The 21,720-nt window shown below is 43.8% G+C and overlaps 1 protein-coding gene across 6 annotated transcripts in view; it reads right to left on the minus strand.

Moving 5' to 3' along the window:
• Positions 1–21,720, minus strand: part of pam (peptidylglycine alpha-amidating monooxygenase) — a 351,236-nt gene that overhangs the window by 9,514 nt on the left and 320,002 nt on the right. For all 6 annotated transcript variants that reach the window (XM_038805182.1, XM_038805179.1, XM_038805184.1 and 3 more), the window contains 4 exons: positions 18,473–18,545; positions 16,834–17,038; positions 9,327–9,536; positions 3,897–4,015 (listed from right to left, as the gene is read on the minus strand). In XM_038805182.1, coding sequence (XP_038661110.1) covers positions 3,897–4,015; positions 9,327–9,536; positions 16,834–17,038; positions 18,473–18,545 — 607 coding nt within the window. The remainder of the gene's footprint in view (positions 1–3,896; positions 4,016–9,326; positions 9,537–16,833; positions 17,039–18,472; positions 18,546–21,720) is intronic.

Raw genomic sequence — 21,720 nt, forward strand, 5'->3', positions numbered from 1 at the left:
TCCATTTCTGGCAACTTATAGGACAGCACCAACAACAGGATCGCGGATTCTCATATCCAAGACAAAAATATATCCACTTTGCTGATACAGGAACTGTCGTAGTGTGGTCCCTTTAAAGGGGGTCGGCACCATGGGCCATGTGACCAGCTCAGGGCCAATTGTGTAGGAGCATGCAAACTCCAGCCAATGGGGAGTTGCGTAGGGCCGTGGGAGTAGGACCCCAGGCAGTGTACACCAGGGAGTTGAAGTGTAAAGACGTGTTTGTATAGTGTCCTGTGACTGTTATCTAACTGCCTTTGCCTTTCAAAATAAACCCTTGTTTACCACTAGAAGTCTCCAGTGTGTTTTGAGACACCACATTGGCGACGAGGTAAAGGTTTTTGATCGCAGCCAACAGTTGTTGTGAATCGAGAGGGGAAGGAACAGTTGAGAAAGTGAGAAGCTCCAGCAAGAGTCGGAATCATTCAAACCGTGAGTGGAAATGCCGATCATTGGGAAACTAGACCCATTTGACCAAGGGTTTGAGTATTGGAGTCAGTACATCGATCAGCTCCGTTTCTTCTTTACCACGCACGAGATCACAGGCGAGGACAATCGGAAGGTGATACCTCTGACAGTTTGCGAGCCCCAAACGTATAATTTGATTCGGAAGCTCACGTCCCCGGAGGCACCCGGCTCAAAGCCCTTTGACCAGATAGTGAAATTGGTTAAAGAACATTGCTACCCAAGACCCTTGATTATCCTCCAACGTTGAGTTCAACTCTGCAGAGAGGGACCATGAAGAGTCTGTCTCAGCCTTAATAGCCAGCTCGCTGAGCACAGATTTTGTGACCGCGCTTAGTGATATGTTGCACGATTGATTTGTTTGTGGGATCCATAACCTTAATATCCAGAAGAAGCTTCTGGCGGAGACCACAATTAAGTTGCGAAAAGTGATCGAGATAGTTCAAGTGATGGAGTGCATCGAGAAAGTCACCATTGAACCTCAAAGCGTGCCTGATGGTGAGGTTAACCAAGTACGGGGCAGGGATTAACAGGCACAGCTCAGAGCCAGACATGGTCCTCAGGACAGGACCAGAAGCCAAGGAGTGGGAAGGAATTGGGACATCAAACTGAATCCAAGGTGGACTGCTATCGTTGCCAGGGGCGGGGGAGGGGGGAGCCATCCCCAGGAGACCTGCAATGTTCGGGAGTGCATGTGCTTCCCTTACAACCAAAGGGGTCGCATTCAAACATATTGCCACACGAGGCAAAGCGCACCAATGCAACAAAAAAAGCGTGAGCAGCAGTCCACAGTGCCACCTAGCATAGTGGAGGAGAGCTCTGAAAAAGAGCATGCAATACATTGGTTGAATGCAGTCCAATTAAATAAAACGGCTCCAATTAAAATTATCTTAAGGGTAAATGGTAGACCCCTTAGAATGGAAGTCAATACCAGGGCTTCGGTGATCATCGTGGGCGAGCAGAACTTCCAATATCTGTGTGAAGGAGCACAGTCTTAAAGCTTGAAGAGTACTATAGCCAGGCTTTCAGGTATACCCTGGGAAGAATTTCATAATCCTCAGAACAGCCAAGGCCCTGGTGGCCGACAGAGGAAAAAAGACCAATCTTCCTTTGGTTGTCGCTGAAGGATACAGACCGAGTCAGTTGGGAAGAGACTAGCTACAGAAGATTGGGCTCAACTGGCTGGAAATCTTTAAAATATCTAACATCATCCTCCAAGATGTCTTCAGGGGATATGAAATTGTCTTCCACAAGGAATTGGGCCAGATTAAGGACGTTAAAGCCAAGATATATGTAAATCCGGATTCAACATCCAAGTTCTTCACAGTCAGATCAGTGCCATACGCATTGCATTAGAAGGTTGAAGCAGAGCTAAAGAGATTGGAAGAGCTGGTATAATCAAGACAGTTCAATTTTCAGGGTGGGCGGCGCTGATAGTTCCTGTCCTTAAATCTGATCGGTTGATAAGGATTTGTGAGCATAATAAGCTGACTGTAAATCAAACTGCAGGTCGATCAATATCCGATTTCCCGAATTGAATAGGTATCTATTCAAAATTGGACCTCATTCACGCCTACCTGCAATTAGAGTTGGATGAGAAATCTCAGAAGTTTGCTACAATCAAAACACAAAGCTTCAGCCTGCACTATTTTCCAGTGCACAATGGAAAATCTCCTCCAGGAAATTCCCACGGTGATGGTTTACCTTGATGACATGCTAGTCCAGGGGTGGGCAAACTACGGCCCGCGGGCCGCATGCGGCCCGCCAAAGGTATTTCTGCGGCCCACCAAGTCATTAAAAAAAAAAAAAACTTTTAAAAAAAAATTTTTTTTTTTTTTTTTTTTTTTAAATTTTTTTTTAAGGTTAATGGGGGGGGTGCTGTTGGGTTATTTACTGGTATAGGGTGGATACGTTGACTTGAGTAGGGTGATCATTGCTCGGCACAACGTCGAGGGCCGAAGGGCCTGTTCTGTGCTGTACTGTTCTATGTTCTATATGAGGCGCCCAGAATCATAACCGGGTGAAGTAATTATTTTACTTAATATACTATGCGGCCCTTTGTGAATTGTGAATTTCTGAATGTGGCCCTTGCACGGAAAAGTTTGCCCACCCCTGTGCTAGTCCCTGGCACTACACCAGAAGAACACTTGACTCGCGCCTAGAGGAAGTATTAATGAGGTTTCATGATGCAGGGGTCCACCTAAAATGCAAAAAATTTACTTTTCCGGCCTCATAAGTGATGTACCTAGGATTTTGCATTTATGCGGCAGAGTTGCACCCATTGGATGAAAAGTGCAGGGCAATATGAGTGATCCCTGCACCCAAAGATGACAGTGAGCTTAAGTCCTTGTTTGGTATGGTCAATTACCAAGGAAGGTTTATTTTGAAACTAGCCACAACATTGGCATTATACCAGCTATTAAGGAAGAATTAGCGGTGGCAATGGAGAGAGCCCCAAGTGGAAGAGGAACTGTGAAGCAAGCATTACAGTCATCAAACCTCTTGATGCCTTTTGATTCTGGGAAACCAATCGTGCGGATATGTGACGCTTCTCCTTGCAGTACAGGGGCCATTTTATCACATAAAATAGCAGATGGTTAAGAACACCCTATCGCCTTTGCCTCAAGGAACCCTTTCTCAAACAGAACGAAACTACACCCAGATAGAGAAGGAGGGCTCAGCTGTTATTTTTGGTGTGAAGAAATTCCACCAGTATGGAAGGTAAAGTAAAGTCGTCATAGTCCCAGATGGCCATAGGCTGCTTTCCCCTTTGAGGGGGAAGAGCTGACTGGTGGTATTTTAACCTGAGGATCACCACATCTCAGGCAATGAGAAAGGTTGAGAAGTAGGGCCTTCATGATAACTTCAGCCACTGCTGGCCTCGCTCTGCATCACGAACCAACTGTCTAGCCAACTGGTCTAAAACCAGCCCCCGCACAGTATCTATGGTCGACGGTCCAACACAGTGACTGATCAAAAACCATTACGAGGCCTGTTAAGGAAAGATAAGCCCATGCAACCGAGAGCTTCGGTGAGGGTGCAGCACCGGCCTGGGACGCAAGTTGTTAACACGGATGCATGAGGTTGCCTGCCCCTCCCCAAGAGCATTCCGCCACCCACTGGTAACCCAGGAGATCATTCAAGTCCTAAACCTGGAGTGATCATTAACAGGGACCCTAACACATTTTTATTTCATCTCGGCATGAGACTCTCTAACCTTTGTGTTGTATTATTACATTGAACGTAATTAAACATCACATTTTGTACATTTTCTGAACTGGTGCTTTCTATGAAATGCATTAGTAATGTTTCAGCAGAAAATAATTTTTGTACCATGTTATTTTTAATTTACAATTCTCACAGCAACAGTCTGTTTTCTTTACTCCAAATACCTCTTTGGTTGGTTTGAAGATGTCCAGTAATTCGCCAGTCGTAAAATTCAGAACAAATCCTTGCACTGGTACTCCTTTGCCAACAAGAGCTTCTCCATTTACAGCATATAATTGACCACCTAAAATAAAATTATATAATAAACAGAACTAACTAAATCAAGTAATAAGAAAGCCAAGTCCAACAAAGAATGATTTTGATCAAAGATTTAATTCTGGAAATTTGGTTCTAAAGGTTATGAAGGCCTTTTCCGCACTGATATTTATTTCAGGTGATTCTGTGACAAGTCCTCTACGTAGACCAGTGGTTCCCAATCTCTTCTGTATCATGGTACACTTTCTACTCTCAAACATTTTGTGGCACACCTCCTAATTATCTAACGGGACTTATCTCCATTAAAAGTCTTTTTATCAATACAACCTCCTAAAAACAGATCAAGCCATCATTTACTACAATTTTCAATAGTTTAAGATGAAAGCCTTATCACCAGTTGCACACCAACTACAATATTTTTTATTGAAAATGTACACACTTAAAAAATGTTTCCCATTAAAGATTTCAATTGTTTCAGTTTTTAAAGTCTATTTCTCAATATTAACATTCATAAATGATGGAAATACTGTGATAATGTTCGTGTGCCACCTGAACCTGCCACTGTGAGCAGTCAATGATCTGGGGAGCAATTGACGACAGGACAACCTGCAGGTCTTGCTCAACTGACAGGCACTCCATCCTTTTTTTTTTACAAAAGCCCGTATTGAGAACGGCAATTCAAACAAGTAGGTTACAATTCACAATGGCAGGAGTAATGCTATAGCGCAATCTGAAATAAATGGATATTCTTATCCTGCAAGCAACCAAAATGTGTCCAGAGGCATCTCTGTAAACTTCAGTTTCAGTGCACAATCCATCCTGAGCTCTGAGAATTCCTCTTGTTCTTTTAATGATGATTTGAAAGTAAGTGAAGTAAATGGAACAAGTACTCAGTCAAAGTCTTCCATACTCGTGGAAGGAAAGTAATGTTTAAACTTATTTTGTAGCGTTTTAAGATGTGTGGATAAGAAATGGAGAATGGTGTTGCCAGCAGGATTTGATGTCAGCTTGAACATCACAATCGACACACTTGCTACCTTTTCCTGTAAAAGGGACAGTTTTGACATGAAGCCTTGAAGACTATCCGTGGCAGACAGAATTTTCTCGTTTTTCTCCTGCATTTTAATATTCAGCTCATTCAGTACATGAATATATCTGAAAGATATGCAAGCTTTGCACATCAAGAATCATCACATATTAAATCTGTGTGGCAATTCATGTAGAGCAGAAAACTCTTTCAGTGTGTTATGGAGTTCAGAAACATTGGAGGGACCTTTCCTTCAGACTGTCATCGCACTTCTGTTTGCAGCTTCCACCTCTTCACTCAAAATAGTAAACAAGTGCAATTTCAAAGGACGAGACCTCACATAATTTAGGATTTTCACTGTTTGGTTAACACTGCAGTTAACTCAGATGGCATTGTTTGGCAACACGGACTTCACGATGCAACATACAGTGGCTGATCTGGATTTCAGAATTCTGTTATTTCGCCTTACTCACAAATCCATTGACTTTTCCCATCATGGAAGCTGCTCCGTCAGGGCAGGCACTATTGCACTTGGTCCAGATTACACATTTTCCTTCAGATAAGTAGTTGTGACACAAAACCTTTCCTCTCTGGTTACATGACTGGACAATTCTTTGCAAATAAAGAAATTCTGTTTGATAAAATTTCCGGCAACATACCTGACACTGGGTAAGAGCTAGCATTGTCTACTAATATCTGTGTAGTCATCATCTGCAGGGCAAATTTCCATTCATTTATACTTTCTCCTGAAGCCCCTGTTCAATATTAACTGACATTTTGTCAATACGTTGTTTGATTGTATTATCATAAAGGGGAACTTTGTCAATTTCTTTGGCAGCATCAGTTCCCAACATTACTTTGGCATAGTGGGAGAATTAGAGTTTCAGCAATGGTGTGCAGGTTCTTCAATTTCATTCTGAACCCGGCCACCAGATAACCCACCTCCTGCGCATTAGCTCAAACCCGCATATACGACATACAAAGGTTTGTTTTAGTTTATTTACATGAATTTTGAATCATTTTGAATCTTATTTCGCTCACATTTCGAGGGCCTTCATGGCATACCAGTATGCCATACCACACTGGTAGGGACCACTGAGGAAGACTGTCCAAGACCAATTAACTAATATTCCAGAATAAGACAATAAAGCATTTTCCTTAAAATTACCGCACAAATCATCAGTTTTGGATATGTGTAGCTTTAAGTTCCTCCACAGTTGTTATTAAAATAACAATGGTCGAGTACGCAAAGTACCCTTCATTTTGTTTTTCCCTCCCCTTCACACAGGTTGTGGATGATACTGACAAGGCCACATTCATCACTCCTCCTTGGTTGTCCTGGTGGGTCATTTTCCTGAACTTCGGTTATATAATTAATTTAACACATATGAATAGCAGATTTCCTATTCTGGCACACATGATGAAGTTAACAATGCCCTTTTCTAACAGCAGTGGCACAACCAATTAATGCCCAATTTATGATTAAATAATATACTTAATCATTACATATTACAAAACGTAACTGTCTTTTGCTGCAACTATCACGGTATCACGGGCCGCACGGTAGCACAAGTGATTAGCACTGTGGCTTCACAGCGCCAGGGTCCCAGGTTCGATTCCCTCCTGGATCACTGTCTGTGCAGAGTCTGCACGTTCTCCCGTGTCTGCGTGGGTTTGCTCCGGGTGCTCCGGTTTCCTCCCACAGTCCAAAGACGTGCAGGTTAGGTGGATTGGCCATGATAAATTGCCCTTAGTGACCAAAAAAAGGTTAGGAGGGGTTATTGTGTTATGGGGATAGGGTGGAAGTGAGGGCTTAAGTGGGTCGGTGCAGACTTGATGGGCTGAATGACCTCCTTCTGCACTGTATGTTCTATGTACCTATAAATGCATTTTTCCCGTCTGCCTAATTCCTTCCACATCTCTCTCCTACTTTGTATCTCCTGTTTTACATTTTTTGCATGATTCTCATGCTTTTCTCATTACTGTGCCTACGTTTCTCTCTGTGCCTCCATTTCTTAATCTCAGCAGTGTCGCGGAATATAGTTTTGCATGGCTCTCGCCAATGAGCAGAATATGATGAGAGATGACTGAAAATATCTGTGTTGGGGCGTCAACCATTTACTCTATTTGTGAACTGTAGCCACCGAAGTTGGCCACTTCCCGACCCAAAATGGCGATTTACAAAGGTTGCAGGGAAAACTGGACAATTATAAAGAGACAAGCAGTTTGCAGAAGTTCATGTGTATTCTGGCTGCAAAGAAAGCAGACAGCACCGAAACCAGCAGTTTGCATATCAATGAAGCGATCCCCGGGAACAATGGATACAACGATTAGCTACAATTGGGACATTCTATGGCAGGTCAGACTTCCCGGCACCAACGGGGTCTGAAACAAAAGGAAACAAACCAGTTAGGAAGAACTGTCCCGCAATCGAGGGACAGCCTCAGTATTGGGGAATTCGTACCAATCGATTGGGATGAGACCCAATCGATTGGCAGTAGGATCGGGGTCCGCCCAAAAGGGTGCGAAGCCCCTGGGACCTATAAAAGTCAGGTCCCAAGTTTAGCTCGCTCTCTTAGCCGGCCCTCCCAGCAGAACACCTTTGCAGCAGCTCTCTAAGAACTTGAACGTGAGAAGGAGGGGCCTGGCCAACAGCTACACCGACAAGTAAGTGTCCAACCAACGCTCGCTACGAGAATAGACACTCCTGACCCCTTAGCCTGTACCAACTGGGAAGTCTGCAGTCTCAGGACAGAACAAGAGGCCAATGTTCCCTGATCCAGTGGGTTCCCTTATCGAAGATAAGTATTGGCTTATAGTGGTAGGAATAGTTTAGTCCGCTAGTATTAGTTGCATGAGTATCGATTTACCGTGTAAATAATAAATGTGTTTGATTGAACCTTACTAACTGGTGTATTGAGTCATTGATTTGAACTTGAACTTGAACCTCGTGGCGGTATCATAAGGATACCTGGCGACTCTAGAGCTAAGGAATAAAACAGAGCCAATTGAGTGTTAAGCACACTCACCAGAACGAGCAACAGAACAACGTATAGGATGTAATGGAGAATCACATGTCCAAGTTTTCCAAGAATACATAGATAGGCTGCATTGTAAACAGTGCAGGTGGAAGCTTCGTTACACGGCAATAATAATAGGCTAAGTGAATGAAAAGACAATGTCAAATGGATTTCAATTGTAAGGTCATCCATTTGCACGCAAGTGATAAAAATCTAGCAATAGTGGAGCTCCAAGGGGACATAGATCTGTACATAGATCAAAATATGATAGACAGAGAAAATTATCAAAAAAACTGATGGATGCTGACTTTATATCTAGGGAAGTAGAATACAAAGGAATAGATATTAAGCTACAGCTAAGCTACAATGTTAGACCACTTCTGGAGCTGGACTTTAGAGGTGCCATGGTCCCTGACTGCCTGGCTAAAAACAACAAAACTGAATATTATACCGTTTAGTTTTAATCACGAGTGTCACTTAATTTTTCCCTCGTCTGTACTATGCATAAGCACGTTAACATAGAAAGGGAAAACTTCAAGTGCTGGAAATGTGAAATTAAATGTGAAAATCCTGGAAATACTCAGATCAGTCAATAGCTGTAAAGAGAAAAAAACAAGTTATTATGTTTTAAGGGCAGCAGGGTAGCATGGTGGTTAGCATCAATGCTTCACAGCTCCAGGGTCCCAGGTTCGATTCCCGGCTGGGTCACTGTCTGTGTGGAGTCTGCACGTCCTCCCCCTGTGTGCATGGGTTTCCTCCGGGTGCTCCGGTTTCCTCCCACAGTCCAAAGATGTGCGGGTTAGGTGGATTGGCCATGCTAAATTGCCCGTAGTGTCCTAAAAAGTAAGGTTAAGGGGGGGGGTTGTTGGGTTACGGGTATAGGGTGGATACGTGGGTTTGAGTAGGGTGATCATGGCTCGGCACAACATCGAGGGCCGAAGGGCCTGTTCTGTGCTGTACTGTTCTATGTTCTATGTTCTAAGTGTGGACTTTTACATCAGTCTGAAGGCAAAAATATGGATAATTGAATATGTCTAGAAAAAGAGACAAAAGTTAGGGAAAGGCTAGGGAAAGTCGGGGGGCGGGGGGGGGGGGGGGGAAGTGGAGTAGCAGAGAGAATTCTGAGCATTTTTCATACCTACTAAAATGTCTGCTTATCAATCTGGTGAAGAATTGCATACCCAAAAATCACTATTTGCTCTCACTAGATTTTAAAGTTTTAAAGGATGCGTATCTACTGTAAAATTTTGCAAGTTTAAATTCATCTTTGTACTAGTAATCTCAAGTACTACCATTGTCTGGCGTATAGGACACAGCAAACAGCCGCTCTCCAAACTCAGGATGTTGAATCTCCCGAAGGAATTGTCCAGATTGCGCTACAAAACACTGGATCCGTCCATTCTCTCGATCTGCAACACACAACTGGTCTAATACAGGCACAAATGTCAAGCTATGTGGGATGAAGAATTGGCCTGGTTTAGGTATCCCAGAAAGTGAGCTTTCTGCAAGATAAAAAAAAATGCGTTTAAAATTAATGCAAAGTATTAAAAAAGTGAGCATTTGAAAAAAATGAAAATATGGGTGACAGTGATTTAAAGCAGTACACAATATCACTATTCTAGCATATTACGAATTTGTCTTGTCGTTTATATTAGATTTAACCAATTAAATTGCTAACTTCTGACTCATTGCCAACTATTTGTAATGAATTATACCTGCCAAAACATCACTTACAGGATAACGTAATCAGATAATCACAATACACGTGGGATCAGATAATTGCCAAACATTGCTGATCTTCATTGGTCCTTTATGTTTGCAACCTAGCTTTAAGAAAAAGATCAACAACCAAAGCCAGCAATAATTTTTTCTGGAGTCTTAGGACTGTGCAGACAGTCCCCAACAAAACATCCAAGTATCAGATTTACATCCTGTGACTGGTTAAGTAATTGTTACACTGACACCAAGATGATGTAGGTAGGATATACACCTAACAATTAGATGTGTTGTTAGGAAGGACCTAACAATCATAGAACGTTTACAGAGCAGGAGGCCATTCAGCTCACTGTGTCTTTGCTGACTTTCTACAAGTCCCATTCCCTCGACCTTTCCCAATAACCCTGCAATGTCTTTCTTCAGGTGTTTATCCAATTTCCTTTTGGAATCTCTGATCGGCTCTGTTTTCATCACATTTTCACATAGTGCAGTCCACGTCCTAGCCATGCATTGTGTAAAAATTAAATACATGTCTGAAGGGTGAGTGTTTTATACATTTTTAATGATCTAGTCATATGTTCTGCTATCTCTTCACCAATTACTGAAAAAGTTAAAAACTTCAATTTGGTTGAAAATCACACAAGCTGCCAGCTGTGAAGAAACACCCAAGGACGCATACTTCCAGTGGTTAGTTCTCAGGCAGGAACACACCATAGGTGTTAGCTCTCAAGGGCAGTAAAAACAATGTGGATCTTCTATCATTTGCTCTGGGACCAAGTTGGCTTGAGGTAACGGCAGGGAGGTGATAATACAGCTCGCACATAAGAGTTTGTTTGAAGATCCAGACTTTGACAGAATTCATATGCACCAGGGACACTAGGCAGGGCAGGACGATTGGTATGCACAAGTCAGATAAATTGTAGCCGGTAGTAAATTAGACTAGAAACCATGTACACGCCTTTGCACTGATTTGATATTATAATCAAGTAAGGCGGCACGGTAGCACAGTTGCTTCACAGCTCCAGCGTCTCAGGTTCGATTCCCGCCTTGGGCCACTGTCAATGCGGAGTCTGCACGTTCTCTCTGTATTGTGGGTTTCCTTCAGGTGCTCCGGTTTCCTCCCACAGTCCAAAGGTGTGCAGGTTAGGCGGATTGGCCATGCTAAATTGCCCTTTCGTGTCCAAAAAGGACAGGTGGGGTTATGAATAATAATAATAATAATAATCACTTATTGTCAAAAGTAGGCTTCAATGAAGTTACTGTGAAAAGCCCCTAGTCGCCACATTCCGGCGCCTGTTCGGAGAGGCTGGTACGGGAATTGAACCTGCGCTGCTGGCCTTGTTCTGCATTACAAGCCAGCTGTTTCGCCGACTGTGCAAAACCAGCCCCTGAGGGATAAGGTGGAGGTGTGGGCTTAAGTAGGGCGCTCTTTCCAAGAGCTGGTGCAGACTCGATAGGCCAAATGGCCTCCTTCTGCACTGTAAATTCTATGATTTCTATGCGCACATATGGTATTTGATCAATTGTGCTCATACACTATGCATGAAGCAAACCTAATCGATAGTCGTGATTGAACAGAGATAATCAATAACAAACGTACACCGTTGATTCACATATGCTAATTTGTTCGAACTGAACTCAAAGGTATAACTGTCATTGTAATCTTGGATCAGGGCTCTCTAGCATGCCCCAAGTTGGGAGTGCTAGAGCCTTTGCTGTAGCTCATAATAAACGTTTTGTTTTGAAACTCCAAAAATCTCCGTCTGGTCACTCGTGAGTGAGAGAATGAAGTACACTAGAACCCAACTGTGACATTATACAAATGTACAGCATGTGATGAGTTAATGTTATGTTAAGCCTAGCCACTAGAGGGAGCAAAGAGACAGTATTATAAATTGCACTGGCTGAGGGAGGAGGTTAGATTGGAGCTGAAGAAGACAAGATTCATAGATATTGCAGAGCTAGTTAAAATGTAATACCGGTAGTTATAATTAGTAGATAGAGATAGTGTTGGTGAGTATAGTTTAATTCTTACATGTATGTTTGCTATTTAGAATAAGTGTTGAACTCAAATTTAGTAGTGTTAATAAAATTAGTTTAGTTCTTCAAAAGAGCTTTGTGTTTATGATCACTACACCTTCCATCCTGGAAACCCCTCATACAGATCACCACACCAATAGCTGTATTTTCTCCCACAACAATGTCCCTTTGATTGTTTTGCAATCACCTTGTATTAGCATTCTCTGGTTCTTGACCCTTCCACTAAATGGGAGGTTTTTCTTCTTTACTCTGTCCAGACCCCTCATGATTTTGATCACCATCAAATCTCCTCTCAACTTTTTCTTCTCCAAGGAGTGCAAATCTAGCTGCCCCTTAAGTTAAATACCTCATCCCTGGAACCATTCTCTGACATTTTATCTGCACCCTCTCTAAAGCCTTCACTTCTAAAGCTAACACTGTTGGGGAGGTTTTAAACTAATGTGGCAGGGGGATGGGAACCAGATTAGGAAGTTAGAGGTCAGTAAAGAGGCAGCAACTAAAGCCAGTAAGGTACTAGATAATAAACTCAATGTGACTAAGGGGAAGAGTAGACAGGGAAGAGATGATGAACGCAAAGGGACAGATGGTCTGAGGTGCATTTGTTTAAATGCGAGAAGTGTAGCAGGTAAGGCAGATGAATTTAGGGCTTGGATTTGGGAATATGATGTTATTGGTATTACTGAGATTTGGTTGAGGGAAGGGCAAGACTGGCAACTAAATATCCCAGGGTATAGATGCTTCAGGAGGGATAGAGACGGAGGTAAAAGGGGTGGAGGAGTTGCATTACTGGTCAGAGATGATATCACAGCTGTGATTAAGGAGGGCACGATGGAGGATTTGAGCACTAAGGCAATATGGGTAGAGCTAAGAAATAGGAAGGGTGCAGTAACATTGTTAGGACTTAACTACAGGCCTCCCAAAAGTGAGCGTGAAGTAGAGGTACAAATATGTAGACAGATTGTAGAAAAATGTAGGAGCAATAGGGTGGTCATGATGGGAGATTTTAACTTCCCCAACATTGAATGGGACTCATGTAGTGTTGGAGGCGTAGATGGAGCAGAATTTGTAAGGAGCATCCAGGAGTTTTTTAGAGCAGTATGTAAATAGTCCAACTCGGGAAGGGGCCATACTGGACCTGGTGTTGGGGAATGATTCCAGCCAGGTCGTTGAAGTTTCAGTCGGCGATTACTTTGGGAATAGCGATCACAATTCTGTACGTTTTAGAATACTCATGGACAAAGAGGAGAGTGGTCCTAAAGGAAGAGTACTAAATTGGGGAAAGGCCAAGCATAACAAAATTCGGCAGGAGCTAGGGAATGTGGACTGGGAGCAGCTGTTTAAGGGTAAATCCAGATTTGAAATGTGGGAGTCTTTTAAGGAAAGGTTGATTAGAGTGCAAGACAGACATGTCCCTGTGAAAATGAGGGATAGAAATGGCAAGATTTGGGAACCATGAAAAAGAAAGCATATATAAGATCTAGGCGACTTAAAACTGATGAAGCTTTGGAGGAATATCGGGAAAGTAGGACAAATCTCAAACGCACAATAAAGAGGGCTAAAAGGGGTCATGAAATACCTTTGGCTAACAGGGTTGAGGAAAATCCCAAAGCCTTTTATTCGTATACAAGGAGCAAGAGGGTAACTAGAGAAAGGATTGGCCCACTCAAAGACAAAAAAGAGGGAATTTATGGGTGGAGTCAGAGGTGAGATTCTTAATGAGTACTTTGCATCGGTATTCACCAAACGCCTTACTGAAGTCCATGTATATGACATCTACAGCCCTTCCCTCATCAATTAACTTTGTCACTTCCTCAAAGAATTCTATTAGGTTTGTAAGACATGATCTTCCCTGCACAAAAGTAAGGCGTTTGATAAAGTTTCCCATGGCAGGTTGATGGAAAAAGTGAAGTCGTATGGGGTTCAGGGTGTACTAGCTAGATGGATAAAGAACTGGCTGGGCAACAGGAGACAGAGAGTAGTGGTGGAAGGGAGTGTCTCAAAATGGAGAAAAGGTGTCTATTGGTGTTTCACAGGGATCCGTGCTCGGACCCCTGTTGTTTGTGATATACATAAATGATCTGGACGAAGGTATAAGTGGTCTGATTAGCAAGTTTGCAGATGATAATAAGATTGGTGGAGTTGCAGATAGCGTGGAGGACTGTCAGAGAATACAGCAAAATATAGATGGATTGGAGAGTTGGGCAGAGAAATGGCAGATGGAGTTCAATCCAGGCAAATGCGAGGTGATGCATTTTGGAAGATCTAATTCAAGAGCGGACTATACGGTCAATGGAAGAGTCCTGGGGAAAATTGATGTACAGAGAGATCTGGGAGTTCAGTTCCTTTGTACCCTGAAGGTGGGAATGCAGGTCGATAGAGTAGTCAAGAAGGCACACAGCATGCTTGCCTTCATTGGATGGGGTATTGAGTACAAGAGTCGGCAGGTCATGTTACAGTTGTATAAGACTTTGGTAAGGCCACACTTGGAATACTGCGTGCAGTTCTGGTCGCCACATTACCAGAAGGATGTGGATGCTTTAGAGAAGGTGCAGAGGAGGTTCACCAGGATGTTGCCTGGTATGGAGGGTGCTAGCTATGAAGAAAGATTGAGTAGATTAGGATTGTTTTCGTTGGAAAGACGGAGGTTGAGGGGGGACCTGATTAAGGTCTACAAAATTATGAGAGGTATGGACAAGGTGGATAGCAACAAGCTTTTTCCAAGAGTGGGGGTGTCAATTACAAGGGGTCACGATTTCAAGGTGAGAGGGGGAAAGTTTAAGGGAGATGTGCGTGGAAAGTTTTTTACGTAGAGGGTGGTGGGTGCCTGGAACGCTTTGCGAGCGGAGGTGGTAGAGGCGGGCACGATAGCATCATTTAAGATGCATCTAGACAGATATATGAACGGGCAGGGAACAGAGGGAAGTAGATCCTTGGAAAATAGGGGACAGGTTTAGATAAAGGATCTGGATCGGCGCAGGCTGGGAGAGCCGGAGGGCCTGTTCCTGTGCTGTAATTTTCTTTGTTCTTTGTTCTAAAGTCGTCACGATACTCCATTTGAGGCTGAACCAGCATTTTGTAAAGTTTCATCATACCATACCTGCTCTTGTACTCTATGCCTCTATTTATAAAGTCCAGTATTCCTGTGTCTTTTTAACCACTTTCTCAATCTGCCCAGCTACCTTCAATGATTTGTGGACAAACAAGGTCTCTTTCATAAAAGATGTGCCTGTGAATTTTCTCTTTCCCAAGCCCAATGGTCCTGAGGCCAACTTGAGTATCTTATAGGAGATCAGCACAGATCAAAGAATCTGGCACTCATATTCCTTCTACCACATTATTTAAGAGTAGCACTGAGATTATTCTGAACCTTCATTAAAAAATTACAAAAAAAACTACCACAAGGTGTAGCTCCAATAAGAATAAACTAACAAATAAGAGCCTGTCAGAAGCTTCCAGGCAAGTCAACTGAATGGTAGGTTGGCAAAGTAAATGCAACTAGAATGCTCAACACTATCTTGTGTCTCAGATGGCCTTCACTAACGAGGTGGTCACTATAAGACTACTCCTGGGATGTGCACTCCAGTTCCAGGATAAAGATGAGCAAGAGACTCCTTGAACCTCTTAAAAAAGAAGCAAGGCAAAAACATTCACCATCACCTGACCATTTTGATTTCTTTGTCAATGATGTTCTGGAGGGCATCATGAGTGATAAAAACGCAGGATGGAATTTTAACCTCCAAGAACAAGTATGTCGCGGGTAGGCAAGAGGAGATAAACTTTAAACCCTTTAAAATACGACCCCCAAATTTAATTTCTAATCCACACAGGCTGGGAAAATCCAGCAGGGAAATCTAGGCAGGATGGGCCAGATCCATGAACTAAATGCAACATTGTTCTGGACCAGGAGCAGCAGGCATGTTTTTTCCGTACTCAAGTTTACCTCCTTACACACTCAGTGAACTTAAATTCCTCCCCACAGCCACCCTCGTCTCACAACCTCCATGATCTTTGAGTCAATCAGGCTGGTTGTCAGGCAGAAATCCTGCTGAAAAAGTTTTAATTTATTCTGCTGTTCATTTTCTGTTTGAAAATACATTACTGCTACCCTTCTCCATCACCATGACGAATTCTCTTCATTGCCCTGGGCAAATATCAGGCCTGCAGTGTATCTTCTTGACATGTCGCAAAGTATTGTGGAGCTCATTTACACAGATGATGGGTGGTGGGCATCGTGGTTAGCACTGCTGCCTCACAGCGCCAAGGACCCAAGTTCAATTCCGACCTTGGGCAACTAAGTGGAGTTGGCACATTCTCCCCATGTCTGCATGAGTTTCCTCCGGGTGCTCTAGTTTTCTCCCACACTCCAAAGATGTGCAGGTTAGGTGAACTGACCATGCTAAATTGTCCCTCAATGTCCAATGTTTAGGTGGGGTTACAGATATAGAGCGGGCGAGTGAGTCTCGGTTGGGTGCTCTGTCGGAGGGTTGGTACAGGCTTGATAGGCCGAATGGCTTCCTTCTGCTGTGTTGGGATTCTATGACCTAATGAACTATATTCAATATTTTAACCAGTGGGATGTGGATGGGCACCACGATTATAGTTATATAATATGTATTATAGTTATGCATAGCCCAAGAGTACTGACTGCAAGAGCAAGGATTAGTTATGACCGGTACTTATGAATGTCAGAGATTTGAGAGTTAAAATCCCCAAAATGTCAAGTAGTGAGTCCGCATATCAGAAGTCTAATTTAATATCTTTGACCCATACCAGAAAATATGCTGAAATATTGTAAAATCAATTTGATTAATTAACAATCTTCAGAGAAGGGACCCCTGTCACCCTTTTGCAGACTGTCCTCCAACCACAACAATGGGCAATGCCATTTAGCTCATTCAGAATTCCATGCATCAATAGCAGCTGCTTGTAAATTGCACCACCCTCTGCACCCCCGCCCTCCACCTTGTATTTTGAAGACTTTCCAGAGTCCAAATTCTGTTTTTAAAAACAAGTGCTTTATTGTCTTTTCTATAACCACCTTACCTTCTCCCCACTGCATAATGAACTTTCCCTCTGGAGAAAATTGAATAATTCTGCTGTTGCAGTAGCCATCAGACACGTAGAAATTACCACGAGCTGGATCCACTGCCACATCAGTGGGCTGACAGAAATGGCGGCTGTCACTTCCTGGCTGAAAGGCTTGTCCAAGAACTAATAAATAGTCACCTCTAGGTCCCAGCTTGAAAACCTTTTTTTGGTGTAAAGAAGTAGAAACATTTGTCATGAGCTTAATTGTACACATTACACAGAACATATGAACTTATTAGAATATGATGTCTGAACACAATTATAAAACAAAACAATCTTTCACCATCACATAATTACTAATTATGAATGTATTTCTCAACATGACACTAAGCCAGTGGGACCTATAAAATCATTTTGAGCTGGATTCTCCACTCTGGTCCCTCGCTGGTGACAATATTGAGGGTTGCGCCCTGCATGAATTTTGATATAATTAGCAGCTTGGACACTTCATGCTCCAGCACCTCCTGCATGATGCTCCACCCCTCTTAGGCAGAAGTCTCACGAGCACAAATTAGTGCAAGTATTTAAAAGCGGGGCCTGGGTGCCATGGCTTCGGAGAGAGTGCACAAAACTAAGAAAACTCAAAAATCCTCAAACATTGCGGGGCTTGCTGGGTGGGCTGAAGGGGGGGGGGGGGGGGGGGGGGGGGGGGGGGGGGGCTGCCTGCACTGGGGGCAGTAGTGGGGAACAAGCTGGTGCCAAGTTTGTGACTCGGGTGTACCCTCGGGATCAGTGTTCAGACTGCCATTGTTGCAGTATGTGTTTTAAACGCACCCTTTTGGTTCTACTTACAGGCTCAGAGAGCCTCTGATCATCTGGGTTCCACCCAGGCTGCCTTCTGGACACCTTCATAACCCAGCTGTTTCATCAAGGGCATGGGCGTGGCAAAGCTCAATCGGGGGCCCACCAGGTGTTGGCACTCCTCAGATGGGCTGCCCCACTACAGAGGAAGCAGGGGGTCAGCAAAGTTCACCCCAACCAGAGGACACCGGCACTGTGGCCTTTGGAACACTACCTGTTTCTCTATCCCTCTCAGGGCAGATGCCTCACCTGTGAGCACCAGCCCTCAGGATCACCAACTATCTCCACCTGGTGAGGCTGGCAGCGCTGACTGCCTCTGCCACCACCTCCCAGATGCTGTTCAGGAAGGCAGGTCTGATTCTGCAGACCCCCCCCCCCCCCCCCCCCCCCCCCCGGGGAAGAGGGTCTCCCTCCTCTACTCACTGGCATGGAGCTGTGGGTCCACCTCGGACTCCCAAATCCGTGGGGCAGGTCTTCTGCGAGCCATCATCTTGGCTGAAGTGGAGCACTTAAAAACAGCTCCAGCTGTCAGGCTCTTTGGTGCCATTTCTGGATCTCGCGGTTTCAACGCCCGCTGGGCCAGAAATTGTTCTCAATTCATGCCAGTAGAGTGCTGGCCCATCATGTCTAACTCGCTTACCAAATAGTGGCCTCAATGGAAGTGTGATTTGCACGCTATTCTGTCCCTGCAGCAACACTTAGCCTCCCAAATGGAGAATACCGGCCTTCATCTGTATTTCTTTGAAAAGATTATGAAATGAAAACTGTGACTTTACCAAACTTGGACTCCTACCTGATGAAGTGCCACATCAGTTACCCAGAAGTTGTCATCTTTGTCTGTGCTAATACCATGGGGTAGATAGAAACTGCAATATCAAGAACAGATCATCAGGCAAAATCTTTATGTTCAACTGATTTGAACAACAAATGTATTTAGCAGCTTTGCTATTAATGACCCCAACATAGTAGTTACTTGGTTTCCAACAAACTGGTTGATTACTCGAGTTACAATTGGGCTAAATATCAGCAATTTTCATTCATCAAATAATCAGAGGCTGGCTACAAGTGCCATTGTTTTCTCCCCCTATAAAGCCGTCCCTCTACAGATCATTAAGGATATGTCAGTTGCTGAAATGTTTACCTGACTGCTAAAAATGCAGCATTTTTGTAGTAAAACATGGAAGAGAAAAATAGTTGAGAGCATTATACTTCTACATTTTATGTATGAAACGTTTTGTCAATATTGCACTGATTTGGGTCGAATATTCTGAAAAATATCTACAAGAAAGTTTGAAATGTATTTTCAACAAATGTTAGTGACTTTTCAGCGACTAACAACAATCTGCTTTCACTCAAACATCGACCACTGAAACTGGTATTTATTTTTAAGTTGGAGGGAAGTTGATTTCAGAAAGATTGTCGACTGCACTTCTGAAAATTTTTCAGTGATGTTATTTTCCTTATTCTCCCTCTTGTAAAGGCATGTCAGGGTGCAGTTACAAAGCTCTAATCATCCCTATTAACTTCATATTTGGAGCCTGGACAGTGAGTGTTATGTTGTGTTACAATCCCAGTTGATGTTCTAACTGGGCGGGAGATCTCAGAATACTGGCTCAAAACACTAACTTTTATTTCATTTTATAAAATGTGGAGGAACAGAGTTACGGGACCACCGAATTAGTTTTAACAAGAATTCTTTCACACAGATTTTAGGATGAACACGGATTACAAAGCAAATCTTAATCTACAATGGTCTCCTGAACACACACAATCACTTTTAAGAATAAGATGACTGTCGGCATATACACTTTCCACTCGGAACCCCAAGTGGAAAATTCAGCCCTATTACCAGTTCTCTCCATCTTTGACAAAGCGTTTCAGACTCGAAATGTTAGCTCCCTTCCCTCTCCATAGATAATGCCAGACCTGCTGAGATTGTCCAGTATTTTGTTTTTGTTTCAATTCCAGCATCCGCGTTAATTTGCTTTTATCGTTATAGTTAGCATCCTGCTGAGACTTTATTGAAAGAGTTTGATTCAATATTTTTAGATAGTCTATTTGAGTTAGGTAGGGAACATGAGTATAAGCTACGTAAGCAAGAGCTAGGTCAGATGTCAGAAGCTACACCGTTTTTAAAAAAATTTAGAGTACCCAATTTTCCAATTAAGGGGCAGTTTAGTATGGCCAATCCACCTACTCTGCACATCTTTGGGTTGTGTGGGTGAAACCCACGCAAACACAGGGAGAATGTGCAAACTCCACACGGACAGTGACACAGAGCCGGGAATGAACCTGGGACCTCAGCGCTGTGAGGCAGCAGTGCTAACCACTGCGCCACCACACTGCCCTTGAAGCTACACCTTTAAAAAAAACAATTCCAATATAAGGGCTAAATTGCATGGCCAATCCACCTATCCTGCACATCTCTTGGGTCGTGGGTGTGAGACCCACACAGATACAGGGAGAATGTGCAAACTCCAGACAGACAGTGAACCGGAGCCGGGATCAAACCTGGGTCCTCGCCGTGTGAGGCAGCAGTGCTAACCACTGTGCCAACGTGTTGTCCAGAGAAGCTACACCTTTCTAGAGTTGTAAACTCCAGGCTGCCAACTAGGGCAACAAAAGCAACATCACTGCGACCATCCAGAAGGGAGCGTGATTGTGTTCTAAGCTGCGGCTCTGATCTGTGCATGTAAGAAAGGTCACATATTCATAGTACCTCAAAATAGAGACAATCATCTCTTGTAACTTTTGTTGTCACCTTCAGAGGTTGGAGAGGAATTTTCCAAAATTTTTGTTCTCCAAAATTGGCCTCGGGTTTATTTATTTGTTTTTCTTTCTATGCTGAGATAACATGGATGACTGCCGATGGGAGCTGGTGGATTAGGGTCTTGGTGTACATAAATTGCAGCAGCATATGGACAGATAGGATAGACCAGTTAGTCGTTTTATGCCCACGATTCTCTCGGGTTTGTGTGTCTCTAACAGTATATTTGAATTCTCAATAAAAGAGTAAGTGTAAAAAATTAGCAAAATCATGCAATGAACAGAATTATTGAATGACAATGATAAACAGAGCTTGATTGGCAATCTAATTTTCCTGATCGTTCAGAAAAACAAAGTCATCATCAGTTCTTCAAGCCAGAGTGCCAAAGGTATTTCAGTTTAAAATGTATGGTTGCAAAACTCAATCAGTGATTCTAAGAATTATGCGAGGACCCTGACCTCTGGGATTGTGAACTTTCCAGGGTCAAAACAAGTTTCCTGTAAAAATTGGATGTGTGTGTGACCAGCACCCTCTCCGCATGTGGAAGATGCTGGGAAGTCTGGCGCAGCAGCCCAGGACTGGCAGAAGGAAGGGGGTGGGGGACATCACCAGCCTCCCATCACCCACAAAACAAATAATTGGAGCCCTTGCAGCTCCTACTCTTCAAAACTTCCACAATATTATTGTAAATTCTTCAGAGGCCCAAACATTCACACAATTAAACTTTAGCTTTCATCGTGCTTGGATTTGGGAAAATGTGCAGTTCTGTTACTTCAGATTGTTATATAGGAAGGATTTCTCCGACCCCCACCCCGCCGGGTCGGTGAATCGGCAGCGGGCTGCGAGAATCGCGCCACGTTGGCCCGATGGCCGGGACGCGATTCTCCGCAGAGTGGAGAATCGGCACCACTGGGGCTGGCATGGTCGGCATGGCTCCTGTCGGGGTATGCGGCGACTCTCCGGCACAGGGCGGCAAGGGCCAGCACACCAATTCTCCGGCCCGGATGGGCCGAGCGGCCGTCAACAAAAAGCCGAGTCCCGCCGGCGCTGTTCTAACGTCCTCTGAGCCGGCGGGACCTCAGCGTTGAAGGGGGGACTGTGAGTGGGTGGGGGGGGGGGGGGGTGCTCCGTAGTGGCATGGCCCGCGATCAGGGACCACCGATCTGCGGGCCGGTCTCTCTGTCGGGTGGCCTCCTTTCCTCTGTGCCGGCTCCTGTAGCCCTGCGGCGTCGGGGCCGGTGCGGGGAAGAAGGCCACTGCGCATGCTCTAGTTG

This window comes from Scyliorhinus canicula, chromosome 8 (genome assembly GCF_902713615.1).
Source record: "Scyliorhinus canicula chromosome 8, sScyCan1.1, whole genome shotgun sequence".
Lineage (NCBI taxonomy): Eukaryota > Metazoa > Chordata > Chondrichthyes > Carcharhiniformes > Scyliorhinidae > Scyliorhinus > Scyliorhinus canicula.